Here is a 14,038-nt window from a genome sequence, read left to right as displayed (position 1 = left end):
TACTAAATATGGCCCAAGTCCTGAACACAGAATGGTCAAATTGTTAATTCTAAAGCAGTCTGAGCATTTCACTAGCAAAAAACAACCAGTTACACAAGGCTGGTACAGCACGGATTTAGATGACAGCTTGTTTTTCCACAAATGGAAAATAACCAGCACAATGAAAAACGTGTCGGTAATTCGGCTCTGAAAAAACAGCAACTCCTACAGTCATTAGAACATAAAGAAACATGTGCTTTTCTTGTTTCTTTCTTTTTTTTTTTTTTTTAAGAAAAAGAGCTTAAGTAAACAAATTACTTTAGAAAAAAAGAGAACACTCCTATTATAGCATTAGGTAGAATAATTCATTGGTAATAATTCACTTTCACAGAGACGTGATCAATCTGCAGAGTGCTAAGTAAACAGCTGCAAAACTAATACAAGAGGTTTAGTTGCCCACTACATGCCTCTGAAATCTCATGAACAGATAATCTTTGTAATTGTAGAACTTACCCAGTCTTGCTAGATATGTGGATGCAATCAGGCACTTGCCTAGAGATTCCTCCCGCTTATAGGGTATGGACCAGTGATCCGTTAGAACTCTGCTCTCTAGCTCATACAAGTTGGTTGTTGGAAACTCAATGCCTTCTCCAGAGCAATTCCCATTTTCATCATTTTTCTGTGAATAAAAAGAAGCTCAAGTGAAGCAATTTTTACCTCTCCTAGACACATTCAAGGATTCTGTAGCTTTGGAGAACGTGGCTGTACTTTAAGCAGCAAGTCAAATCCTTAACAGTTCTTAGATGCCTTCTGTTTTTCAAGGTAGGATTTCATATGGCACAATTGCATACCTTCATATATCTCAATCTAGGTGATAACTACTGTGTTTACATAACTAATTGTTAACTGATTGGCAATTTAAGCACCAAATCTTTTTCCTTAGCACTTCTGTCTGGGATGGGATATGCTAAGATCATCTAGTCCATGGGAGATTGTAGAACACAAAACCAATATTCAGAGACTCACACATGTTGATCCTGTTTTCAACATGAAATAGTTTAGTCCAAGAGAGGTGAATTTCATCACCCCTCACCCAATCACACTGAAAACAAACAAGACTAATCTGCTGGATTAGCCAAAGAAAAAAAAAATTCAGCTACAGTTGCCCAGCAAGGAAACTACAATGGTACTTCTCCTCAAGTCCAAATAAGTTACTGGAAAGCATTGTGGAATGCAAACGGAAAAAAGCAAGCAGAAGGCTGCAGCTCAGCTTTCCATGTCCCATTGCTCGTGGCACAGAGCAGCAGCTATTTCTGTACACTGGCAGCACTCAGAATGAGCCCCTGTCCTTTGTTAGGTGCCACACGAGGTAACTGCCTCAGCAGTGCCAAGCACAACTCTAGGAAAGTTATCTATTTCTCCTATGTTGTTTACTCTTTTCACACTGCATCAGCGCTATCTAGCCCGCGTGTCAGAGTTCACAGAGACCTTCTCTGGCTTCAAAACAGCGAACAACTGAAGCAGGAGAAAGGACAGAATGTCTGGGTCAGGCATGGCAGCAGCCAGGAGCAACTGTCCAAGGAAAACACAAGTGTCATGGGGTAACAGGATCGCAGCCGGAGGGGAGCCAGGGACACATGGCGTAAGCTGAACGAAATGGCTGCACTGGAGAGGACACAGCGTATGAGGAATGGAATCAGTCTGTGCAGAAGGGCACTGCAAGCTCTCACTGCACTCACTCGTTGCAGGATCAGACCTGTGTATTAAAATGTAAATGGATCCTATTCACTTTCATAACATTATGAAAGTCACATTATGTCAAGGAAACAGCAACAGTACAGAGCTTACCCTATGAACTTAAAAGGCACGGTGACAACTGCACACAGTGGCTGTACTTAATGGTAGGTTCTCAACAGCAGCACTGCAATTTATAGGAGTGTAATGCAAAACAGCACTCAGGCAAGACAACGTGTCAGTGTTTGGGAAGGTGCCACCTTCCCACAATGCCCTATAAACATTCAGTCCCAAGTTTGCCATTATGGAAAGCTATATGGATCTACAGCTTCTGCAACTGAAATTCTCTGATCCAGCACTGTGCAAGGAAGTCTAACGTAGCTCACGTCTAGTAAATCACCCCTTGTGAACTTCTGGAGAAGGGATGTTTGAGTGTCCAAACAAAAAGATACTGAAGGTATTTAAAAGCAAATGCTCTCTAGGAAATATCCTGCAGCAGTGATACAGCTTTTGTAGATGATATCCACCCAGAACATATTTCACTTCCTGCAGAAAATGAATGTGAATTTATAAGGAAAGCCCTTAATGCTGACTGCATAGAATACAACAATTAGCTTAATAAAGGAAGTCTGACTATAGAGCAAACATCCCATTGCTAGCTCCCAGATTCTATTTCAGCCTGGACTTGTAGCACAGGCAAAACAACATCTCAACAAATGATTACATTAAGAGAGCTGTGCTTTCTTCGTTCCCTAGAGCAGAGTATCCACATTGAATATCCATTACTAACATCAGTGTTTGAGAGGCGCAGCCCCACGGCAGTGCAGACCTTTCAACGTTGCTGAAAAGCTGCACCTGTTGCTCCACTTCCCCATAAGTGGAGCTGCTCTTTACTCACCTCTTCCCCCACAAGTGATGAGCAGCACCTGCCATATTACAGAAACTCACAATGAGTGAATTCATACATTTTCTTCACGGTGTGCTCACAGATAAGGGCATTACCATAGCAGCTATGTTCAGAACAGAACTGGTCTACTGCTGTATTGAGTCTCCCAACAGAATGGTGACAAGAAGATCACTGTGATTCAGCACCAGGGTGCGGTGCTGGAAACTGCCCTGACAACAAAGGGAATTATTTGCATTGGAGGAGTGCATCTTTGGCACATTCTGCTCACTAAAAGTGACAAGTCATCCTTAAACATCAATTTTCTGCTACTAAAATCCTGCCCAGAAAGTGTGAAGCTTTATCATGCATTAATTTTAGAACGCACCACATAAAAGCAGCCTCACAGCTGCCATGAAACATGCAACAGCCTCAGAGAAATGCCCATGTCAAAGTCAAATTCCCAATCATTAACAAATTTCATACTCTTGGAGATTGCCACCATGACCAGTTTGTACCTCATCTCTCACAGTATGAGCAACTCTGAAAACACACTGCTGCTCTTTCATACCTGTAGTGCACAAAACCCAAACTGTTCACCATCCAACTTGCAATCGGTGCACTGCTGTTTGCACTGAGGGTTCAGCAGTGCCCCAGCTGCCACACCAAGGTGCTACACAAGATCTTCCAATGTTTTATGCTGGCTCCCTGCTAACCAACACCCACTGAAGGGCCTATTTGCTCTCCTGCCATTCACAAAGACAACGCACCACAGCTCTGAGCAGATAACGGTGGTTAATTAGTGCTTTGGAACTAAGGGGCTAGGAACTGTCACTGGAGAATCTTCTGGTAGCCTTCACAGGCCTTTATTTCACCTGGGGAAGAAGAGTATGTGAGAAAATACCCTCACTTCAACAGTTTCAAGAGCTGATTCAGGGCTGTCACTCAGGAGATCTAACATCTCCCCAGGCTGTCTGCAGTCTGAAGAGAGACTTCTGCATAGAGCCTGCCACGAGGACTAACACAGAACAAAGATTAACCCTTGCATAGGAAGTGAAATAGAAATTAACTTTAACTGCCAAAAGTTCACAGTTCAAGGCTTCAAAATGCATTCTTGCAGCATTCAGTTAATTGACTTATCAAGCTGTTCAGTGAAAGCTACCGACTTCCCAATGCTGGTCACTTCCCATAAAGCAACAAGGAGCTCAAGAATATCTGATGTTAGTTGGCACTCTTTGGAATGAAATTACAGTCAAATTATAAATTCAGCTTGTTAATTTGATTTTGAGAGAAGGATACCAATGCAGTTCAGTGTCCCTAGAGCTAAGTTATGCCACATGCTCTTGAATCTTATATAATTAATGAAACAGAACCAGAAAGTCACATTTCTTTTAATAAATGATGGGATCGGAGTTTTTACAATCAAACTGTCCCTCATCCTCACGCATCTCCAAGTGGTTTCCACAAGTGATTTTACAGCCAAGCAAACAGAATTTGATGCGTTGCTGTATGGCTAACAAACAGACCTCTTCTTTGTTACCATATCCCAACAAACATGATCGAGTTTAACTGCACTGAAAAGCTGTAATGAAGAAACACAATGCCCTTAAAGCCAGAACTAGAAGACAAAAATGAGAGGCCCACCTCTCACTTTTAACACAGATCTACCCAGCAATAAGGATCAGCTGCCCTGTGCTCCAGCTGCCCTCGCTGCCAAGTGCCAATAGCAGTACTTCCCCTGGCACAGCACTGCTGTGTGACTCACTGCTGTGTGCAAAGCAGTGCCCAGCACTCAGGTGGAGGCCCTGCATCCAACCCCCATACAACCAGAAAGAGCAGTTCTTTGCTCACTCATCTATCATGTCCATCAGCTTCTGGGAGCAGCCATGAGTCCTGCAGTTATGACTTGCAGCTCTATCTGTCACACTGCTGATTAAAGCAGCTTTTACTTTCACATCTGGGTGTCATTTTGTTGCTTTTTTTCTTTCCCATTTAAATTAACCCTTAGGGGGAAGAGACCTGTTACTCACAATTGATTCACTGGAATAAGAACATAAAGTTTTTCAAATGAATCAAAGCTACCACTCCACACTTAGGCAGGAGAAGGCAATGTTTTAACATATGGTTACATCTTCTGACTTGGAACCCACTTTGCTCTGATAAAGCTGAAAGAACGTGAAGCTCTGGTCAGGCTGCAGATCAGGAACCATCCATAAACAACTCACTGAGCAACAGCCACTTATCTCAAAACGTAGTAACTGTTTCTAACTGTCATACAACTCAAACAGATACAGCACCATTCCCTTGCTTTCTTGTCTAAGGAAACACATACCTGTATGCAAAAACCCCTGAGCATGCTGACAGAAAGGAACGCTTTCTATAACCTAAGTAAGCTTGTTGGTAGATACGTCACTGTTCTGTTCTTTCTTGCATAGAAATAAAGCCTTTAAGTTAATATTTTTGCTATGCACTACTTGACACAAGCAAAGAGACTTGTCAGAGGAAAAAACACAAGGATTTAACAATGTTAATGTGAAGCAGTGATTCCATCCTAGTCTGTCACTAAAGGAAAATAAACCCTGTGTTAAGGACTGCTCTCACCTGGAGCCAACTTGGACTCCCACCATAAATACCTTCCAAGAAAAGAAGTGATTTGTTTGGTGAATGCTTTCATGCAAAGATTTGGACTCTGACCTTAACAGGAAACAGCACAAGCAGGTTATCATGAATGCATGGTTAGAATGAAGTCTCCTCAGTGTGCATGAAGGATTATAACCAATCAGCCACCAAAAATATGGCTTTCCCCCATCTCTCAAGAACTACATAAACCTAGGAGTAAGAACACAACATGAACTTGGGTGGGGAAGAACTAGAAGTTAACTGGGGCTTTCTAAAACACTGCTTGAACTGTACCCCTGATGTCCATGGTGATAGTGCAGTGCAGCAGTGCAATACCCCCACCGTGCCCAGTGGCTCAGAGAGGAGCACAGTGCCCAGCAAAACAGACCAAAGCAATAGCACTGCTCTTCCCATCCCTTCAGCTGGTGTAAGCACAAAATGCACTGCTTATCACCACACAACTCAAAGCGACTGAGTGGAATCAGATTAACATCTTAATAGAATAAAACAACAAATTGCAAATGCTTGAGTCAATATGTCTGTTCCCCTTTGGCAAAGCACCAGGCATGAACAGAGAAGTGCTGCAGAAGCAGTAGATAAAGTATTTATTCTGACACTTCAGCGGCCAAAATTCAAGCTCTGGAAGGGAAAACTAGTCAGCAATGCTGCTAAACACACCTCTAACACTTCTGTTCTACTTATAGAGATGCACAGCGAGACAGAAGCAACAAAGAAGCCGAGAATGAGTTTGAATTCCAGTTCCACTGCATATTGTTACAAATTTGTGATCAAGCACCAAGGAAACCCATCTGTAAACGTCTCCCAAGACAGCTCTGCTGGGTGTCAGAGCATGAGAGGTGAAAACTGCTGTTACATTGTGAGCAGGAAGATCAGGTGCCATGAAGCACTCAGTACACTGGGGTTTAGTTTTCTTTTTTAATTTGGCCTACAAAGTTTAACTGAGCCATACATACCAGGGCCTATTTCCATGGCAGCAGAAATACATGATTTTTTTCAAATTAAGAGTTTACAAAAGAAAGGGGCACTTCCTTTCCATCCTTGCCCTCTTCACACAAAGAGCCAGTGTTCTTTAATCCAAAAGCAAGCCAAATGATTTGCTGGAATTAACTTCTAACACTGGCTAATTTGTTTTTATTCTCATTCTTCCTCAGTATTTCACTTCCTTGTTAAACAGCTGCCACAGAGCAGCACTTGAAGCTGGGAAGATGACCAGCAAATGCCTCCAGAGAGCCCCGTGTCAGCTTCCTGCCCAGCTGAGGGATGCCTGCACAGAGCTGCCTCTGCAGGCACTGCCCTGGCAGTAATTAAGAGGTGTCAGTCTCAATGTGAAGATTACTCCTTACAACCTTACAAAATAACAGGCTTAACAATAACGAATTCTCCGAAACAAGGCTTGTTTTCCAAGTTAGCAAACTGCCCCTCCAGCATTACCCCAACCCTCCCTACCTTCTTGCTCTTAGTGGTGTCTCCAGGATGATACATGGGGAATTCTCTTCCCAAATCCAAGGCAGCCCCGATGCAGACAGAGCCTAAAATGAAGTTCTGCACCAGGACAGCTGGTTTAATTTTTGAGAACAAAGATGCTGAAAACCAAGAGTGCTAAAATACTAATTCCACTTGACATTCCCATGGCACCCAGCCAGGAACTCACCGCCAGAATCCACCACAGAGCTTTATTTGATTGCTTAATTGTTTTACAAGGCCAATTTCTAGACAAGCCACACTGTAAAGCTTCCACTTGAGAATGCCAGAAATAGTCACTTCTGCAAAGCTCCGCTCTGCTTACAAGACAGAAGACCGACTTAAATTTACAAAACTGTGAAATCCATTGCATTTCCTAAATAGCTTTTTTTGTCTTTAAGTAAATACAGCTCCTTCCATTCAAGGACCAAAGCACTCCACAAGCTTAACGTCCATGGTATTTGCAGTCAGCACAAGCCATTACCCTTGTTGTACAAGCCAGCAGCTACAAGGTCCTGTTGCAGACCCTCCATGATGCAGCACAGCCCTCCGTGCTGAGCTAGAATGGGTTTTAGACACAGCATGGGAGTCAGAAATGGGTCCTGGCGCTGGCACTCACTGCAGTTGCTGACCTGTTCCTCTTAACATCAACAGCACTTCTAAAAGCTTCTTGGATGAGTTGTACTGTCAACCTTACCTACTAGGTTGTGGATGCCCCATCTCTGGAGGCATTCAGGGCCAGGCTGGATGTGGCTCTGGGCAGCCTGGTCTGTTGGTTGGCGACCCTGCACAAAGCAGGGGGTTGAAACTCGATGATCATTGTGGTCCTTTTCAACCCAGGCCATTCTATGATTCTACTATATCTGGTATATATGAGCTTTTGATCCAGTTCAACTAAAATTAAAATAAAGAGTACATGCTAAAGGAGACAGAGATAGCTAGATGATCCACTAATAACAACTCACCCAAAAGGTCACAGTAATGACTCTGAGAAGCAGTTTAAAAACAAATCAAGATCTCATTTTAGGACGGTTTATAGCAATCATGTCCAACCTGCAGTCTGCGTGCAGCCCAGGACAGACATGAGATTGTGAACTCTCGCCATCATTACATGATTCTAGGGATATCCCCCACAAGCAGGTTGTGCACAGCTGGAGCACGGACCACGTAGGTGGCAATGGGATGTGGCAGAGGTGAGTGCAGTGCAGGGCTGGCTGTGCCTCCCACATCAGCCACACACACGGTCAGATCAGAAGCCACGTGAGTTACATGTGCCAGTGCCATACAAGGAGTACAACACGGTGACTGCTGATCATTTTTCCACCCACCTGCACATATGCATGTCTGTGAAGACAGGCAGTTATTGTTATTAAGCAGACATGGAAGTTTTCTCATTTATTAAACTTAGAATCATAGAATCACCAAGGTTGGAAAAGACCTAAAAGATCACCCAGTCCAACCGTTCACCTATTCCCAATAGCTCCTACTAAACCATGTCCCTCAACACAACATCCAGCCTTTCCTTGAACACCCCCAGGGTCGGTGACTCCACCACCTCCCTGGGCATCCATTGCAGTGCCTGACCACCCTTTCTGAAAAGTAATACTTCCTCATGTCCAGCCTGAATCTCCCCTGGCGTACCTTGAAGCCATTCCCCCTGGTCCTATCACTAATGACACGAGAGAAGAGGCCGACCCCCAGCTCACTACAACCTCCCTTCAGGAAGTTATAGAGAGCAATGAGGTCTCCCCTGAGCCTCCTCTTCTCCAGGCTGAACATTCCCAGCTCCTTCAGCCTCTCCTCATATGGCCTGTGTTCCAGACCCCTCACCAGCTTCGTTGCCCTTCTTTGAACACGTTCCAGGGCCTCAATATCTTTCTTGCAGTGAGGCGCCCAAAACTGGACACAGTACTCGAGGTGCGGCCTCACTAGTGCTGAATACAGGGGAACAATCACCTCTCTGCTCCTGCTTGCAACACTGTTTCTGATGCAGGCCAGGATGCCATTGGCCTTCTTGGCCACCTGGGCACACTGTCGGCTCATGTTCAGCCGAGCATCAATCAATACCCCCAGGTCCATCTCCTCTACGCAGCCCTCCAGCCACACCGCCCCAAGCCTGTAGCATCGCCTGGGGTTGTTGTAGCCAAAGTGCAGGAAAACTTGAGTTGGTGTTATTTTATAAAATAATCTAATAAGTGAATACATTCACTGCTGAAGAAGTACCCAGAACACTTGTGTGGCGCTGACAAATGCTTTAATTTTCAGTGCTTTGATTCATTGGCTGAACACAGTCCTGTGAACAGCATGCAGCCTTGCCTTCAGTTCTGAGAGAGGAATTTGCAACAGATTCCAAGATTTTAAAGAAATCATCTTTTTTTGGTGTTTTTGTGACCCCGTTTTCAGTCGACACAAACACATCACCCGTGAATTATCAAATGGAACACACAGAGCTGCAATCAGACATTCAACTCAGAGTGAAATCTGATCACGTCTCTTTACCAGACTTTTATAAGAGAGAGAAGAATATCCCTCGCTTCACCACCACATCTCATCCACACCACTGCTTTTTGGCAGGATGTGTAGACATCTGCAAACAACTGATTTCAAGGACGAAGCTGTTCAGATGTTAAGATCTGGACCCACAAGCCCTGCTTTTGCTTGTCCTGCTCTTCTCTATCCTGTTTCTCTGTGGCTTGCTAAAGTCAGCGCCCAGGGCGCTCACGGCAGTTCCTGGACACACTGACAGACAGTGTCATCACATTCATTTATGGTTTCATCATAAACCCCATGGATTCAGCAGCAGTTCACATAACAGCTTATTTGTCAGTCATGAGAAGATGAGCGTAACCCTCTCCTTTACTCCAGAGGATCACAGTACAAATCTTTGTGTTGCCTAAGGAACAAACATAAGAGAAGCTCAGATCCTTGCCAAAACGTACTTATCAGATTTACTTCAGCCAACAGACACAAGCGTAAAAGTTGTATCAAACAGGCAAAGCTACCTCTATAAAAGCAGCTGATCTGAGCCTGTCAAAGTGGTTTAGCACTGCAGAGGACAGAACGCCGAGCCAAATGCAAACGTACAGATCAGCTTCCCAAGATTTTAGGAAAACTGCACAAGGAAACGTGAAAACCATCTGTATTTCCAAATTCGTTGAGCACGCTCATGCCAACAGCACAGATCACAAGCAGTAACTTACAATGGAATCGGTGTGGAAAACATGAACCTGATGATTCCAACATTTGAGCCCCTGTGGAAATGAGTTCATGTGTGTTCTTACGTCAAGTCTCACATGTAACACACAGAGCACGCATTGGGCCGGCTCACAACAGCTGTCTTCCAAACCCCTGTATCACCTCCAGATGCCCCTGAAGATCAGCGGTGTGGACCACCGAAGGAGGACTCAGACTGGCTGTACTACTTCACCAAAGGAAAGATGTTTTTATGGGTAAGATATGTATCTGGTTGCTGTGGTATTTTCAAAGAACACCGACAGATGAACCTTTCTTTGATCAACCGAGCAGAACAGATTCTAACATTATGTAATAGAATCCAAATCAGCATATGCAAACATAATGGGTTCATTACTGGTTAGAGAAAACGTCAAGTGTTTAATCATCCATGGATCTACTCTTATATGCACAGCAAACTGCACTCAGCCATAAAAAGAACATATACAAAGTACAGAGCTGACACACGTGTCTTGGAGCATGGCTGAAGTTTGCCTGTTATTTTTAAATAAAAAAGAAGTCTAACTTTCGTTCACATGGTTATGGGAAAGATCATTAGACTGGAAAATAATTATTTAGGGGAAAATTGTAACAGCTGTGCTCTTCTCCCTCCCCCCCCCCCCCCCCATGTATATTTACTGACATATACAAGCCAAAAACCAAAACAAGCAAAACAACGCTACCTCTCCTTTAAGTGAGCATTAAAATCAGCATGATGATGAGAAAGAGGAATGCATACTGTTAGAAGGATCTCTCCTGGCAGGAAGATAAGCAGAAATAACAGCTGAATTCCATGCTACAAGATAGCACGTGGACACTGCAACATAATGTATATGACTACACTGAATAATACAGGTGTTCGTGCACTTGGCTTTCCATTCAGCTTCACAGGCCATAAGCTTGTATTGCATGGGAAACTACTTACTGATTAACGACCTAAATAATAGCTGTAGTTTATTAAATATACTTCCAAATTAAATTTGGAGGAAAAAAAGGCTAAAAAGCAATTAAATATAATTTGTTTTCTTGTAGTTTTATGTTGAAAGCTGCTAAGCTGCACTTCAATGTCAGACAAGCAGAGGAAATAATCCTAACTCTCACAACTCTTAGAGGTCCAACTATTGCACTACAAAACTGTAATGTACACACGCAGAGGAGTCGACAGGTATTCATATGCAAATACCCCCAATTACTAAATGAAGGCCCCAGTTTATATAAAGGTTAATGTAGCAAGATACTTTAATCCTTCCACGCTTATTCTGTGGATTTGTAATCATCTGCCTGTATTCAAATGCTTTGGTTTTCCTCCTTCAGGTTATCAAGAACACAAAGCAAACACCAACGTGAGCAGCGAAGGAAACTGAAGTTAGTTTGATCAGACATACAAACTGCAAGAATAGGAAAGAAACCCCGATAGAATTGTCAGTGTTATTTGTAATAGGAACAGCAGTGGGGGGAAAAAAAAAGTGCTTTTCTGAAGTTTAAAGTGACAGCTTCTCTTTAAACGTCACACTGACAGCTCATGTTAGCTACGAGAGCTGATAGGAAAATCCACTCCCTTCACAGTTACAAAGACCTGGATGTGAACGAGCAGAGCTCTTTCTCACAGCCTTTCAAAGCAGAGCCTGGCAACCAGCTCCCTCTTGCTTCCATCAGTAACGTGATTTGACTCCCGCACAGTACACGTGCAGTCCAACACATCTCTCCACATACATTATCATCTTTTTACATCAGGTAAGGATCTGAACAAGGAAATTCAGCATAAAAATCACCCATTCTTATTCTGCAAGGCTGCACTTCGTGACAGCACTCTGAAGGCCGTGGATACAGATGATCTGTGCACGTGCAGTTAGTAGATAGTGCACATATTCTCATATGTACAGATATTTTATTTAGGTATATACACCAGAAGAGAGCACTTCTGGCTCAGAACACCCCTAGGACACCGCTCACCGCAGTCTGAGGGGGTGCATGAGCTCGAGCTCCATGAGAGGGCTGTGCAGAGCAGCCTGCAGGCACCACACAGCACAGCAGTTCTGTTCTTACCCTATGGGCTCCAGAGTCTGTGCATCACCAATGAGCTCCTTCCATGAGCGCTGCGGGAAGTTTTGGACACAGCAGAACTGGAGAAGGCCGTAGGCAGCACCCAGAGACACGGGTGAACATGCAGGGCTGGGAGCCCCGGGTGCTGGGAATGCATGGAAGGGAAAGGCAGAACGAGGAGAGCTGCAGGAGGCTGACGTTCTCCAGCCCCGCTGCTCCAGGCGTGCTTTTCAAACACAACTATAATTTATAAAGCCTTTGTCTGAAGAACGTTTGAACTCATTGTACACCCGCTTCTGAACGCGTTCGGCTCACCCGAAGAAAACCGTGTGCAACAAGCACTCGGGCTTATCCAAAGCAACACCCGGACCTCGCTTCCCCTCGCGCGGAGCAAACAGCTCCGAGAAAACACAACACGGGGCCGAAAAGATCCCGGGGCAGCCACCCCGCCGGCAGGGCCGGGGGGGGGAAGGCGGGGCGCCGAGCCGCGGCTCACCTCGGTCTCCACCACTTCGTGGTACGCGGGCGGAGGGTCAAAGCCTCCGCCGCCGCCGCCTCCGCCGCCGTCCCCGTCGCGGGAGCCCTGCCCGCCGGCGGGAGAGCCGCGTCCGGGCTGCGGGCCCTGCCCGCTCTCCATGGGCTCGTAGCCGCCGTAGTGCAGGCCGGGCCGCTCGTTGGTGAGCAGCGCCACGGCCTCGTTGATGTCGTTCTTGGCCAGGCGCAGGGCCTTGCGGATGGCGGCGGCGTCCGAGAAGCCCATGCAGAGCAGCGTGGTCATGTGCTGCTCCTCCTCGCTCTCCATGGCGGAGCAGGAGGGCGGCGGGGCCGAGGGGCTCAGGCGCTGCCCGCCCCGCGCGCCGCCATGTTGACGGGAGCGCCTCTCCCCTCAGCCGCCGCCGCGGCCGCCGCCCCCCCCGCTCCGCGCGCGCCCTCACACATACGCGCCTCAGCCCCGCCCTCGGCCCGGAAGCGGCGGCGAAGCTCGGCCGGGGAGCGCCCGCGTCACGTGACGGGGGAAGTTCTGTAGGGGCATGAATGGGGCCGGGGGGAGGGAACGGCCGGCCGCCATGGCGACGGGAGCCGGTGGGAGGGGCCGGGGCGGTCACGTGACGGCGCGGCGTTGCCGCGGGAATGGGACGAGGGGCCTCGCGCCCGTTCCTGTAGCTGTCTTGCTCTGGCGCTCTTGCTCGCTGCGCGCGCATCAGAACGCGAGGCTGCTCGGGCGGAGCGCGTGCTTCGCAGGAGCGCGCCAAAAGTAACGGACCCCTAAAGAGGGCCCTTGTGTCACACAAAACACACCGCTGCGGCTCGAGGTTTGCAGGCTTAAGGAAAAAAAAAAAGCAGCACTTCAAGGCATTCAATTCATATTCTGGATATCGACTCGTCCCTTGCTCGTGTGACCAGCGCTTAGATTGCACTTTCTTATGTCCGAGGTGAGGTGTAAGTTGTGTCATTCGAGGTCCCAGCTGCCAGAGTTGTTCGTGAAGAGACATTTCAGGGAGAACGTTTCAGTTTTATATGAAAAAACAGGGAGAAGCAGTAACCCTGTTTAATTAAGAATGAGAAACATAGAGCGAGTCTTTCCAGCTGAGGCGTCAGGAGGTGCGTGGGGACACGGGAAGGAGCTGAAGGACGGAGCAATGCCCTCATCATCTACCTTTGGGTAACCGAGGGTTTACAGCTGTGTAGCTGCCAGCCTGATGCGACACGTCTGTTGGTTGGCTGTGCTGCTGTACAGAAGTGAGTTACTTTGGACAAAACGCATCCTATGTGTGTACCCTGAGGGCATGAATAGCCTCTGTGTTACAGAAGAGACATTCTGGAGCAGAAACGACTTTTTCGGTAAGTGACTTTCACTGAGTTCACTGCTGTGACTTCTTGTTTTTCATAAAGCTGTTCACAAGCCAGTCCCATGTTTTAGAGCTCACAGTTCTGATGGTGAACGCAGTGTTTTCACGCAAAGAGAAACAGCTGTATTGCCTGGTGGAACTTATGTGTGCAGCCAAACTAGCAGGTATCTCTCTGCCTTGTTGAAGTCGGAGGTTTCCAAATCTCTGGACTATTTGG

General features: G+C 46.1%; 1 protein-coding gene across 3 annotated transcripts in view; it reads right to left on the bottom strand.

Annotated features, from left to right (window-relative positions):
- The window catches only part of USP24 (ubiquitin specific peptidase 24), a 60,552-nt gene extending 47,646 nt beyond the window's left edge, over positions 1-12,906 (bottom strand). For 2 of the 3 annotated variants that reach the window (XM_048944091.1, XM_048944092.1), the window contains exons 1-2: positions 12,468-12,906; positions 493-658 (exon numbers count right to left, since the gene is read on the bottom strand). In XM_048944091.1, the coding sequence (XP_048800048.1) occupies positions 493-658; positions 12,468-12,773 (472 nt within the window). In that variant the 5' untranslated portion in view covers positions 12,774-12,906. The remainder of the gene's footprint in view (positions 1-492; positions 659-12,467) is intronic. The other variant, XM_048944093.1, reaches the window with a different exon arrangement.
- Between the last annotated feature and the right edge of the window lie 1,132 nt (positions 12,907-14,038).

The sequence above is a fragment of the Lagopus muta genome, chromosome 5, assembly GCF_023343835.1.
Source record: "Lagopus muta isolate bLagMut1 chromosome 5, bLagMut1 primary, whole genome shotgun sequence".
In the NCBI taxonomy this organism is placed as follows: domain Eukaryota; kingdom Metazoa; phylum Chordata; class Aves; order Galliformes; family Phasianidae; genus Lagopus; species Lagopus muta.
This window is presented reverse-complemented; position numbering and strand designations above follow the sequence as displayed.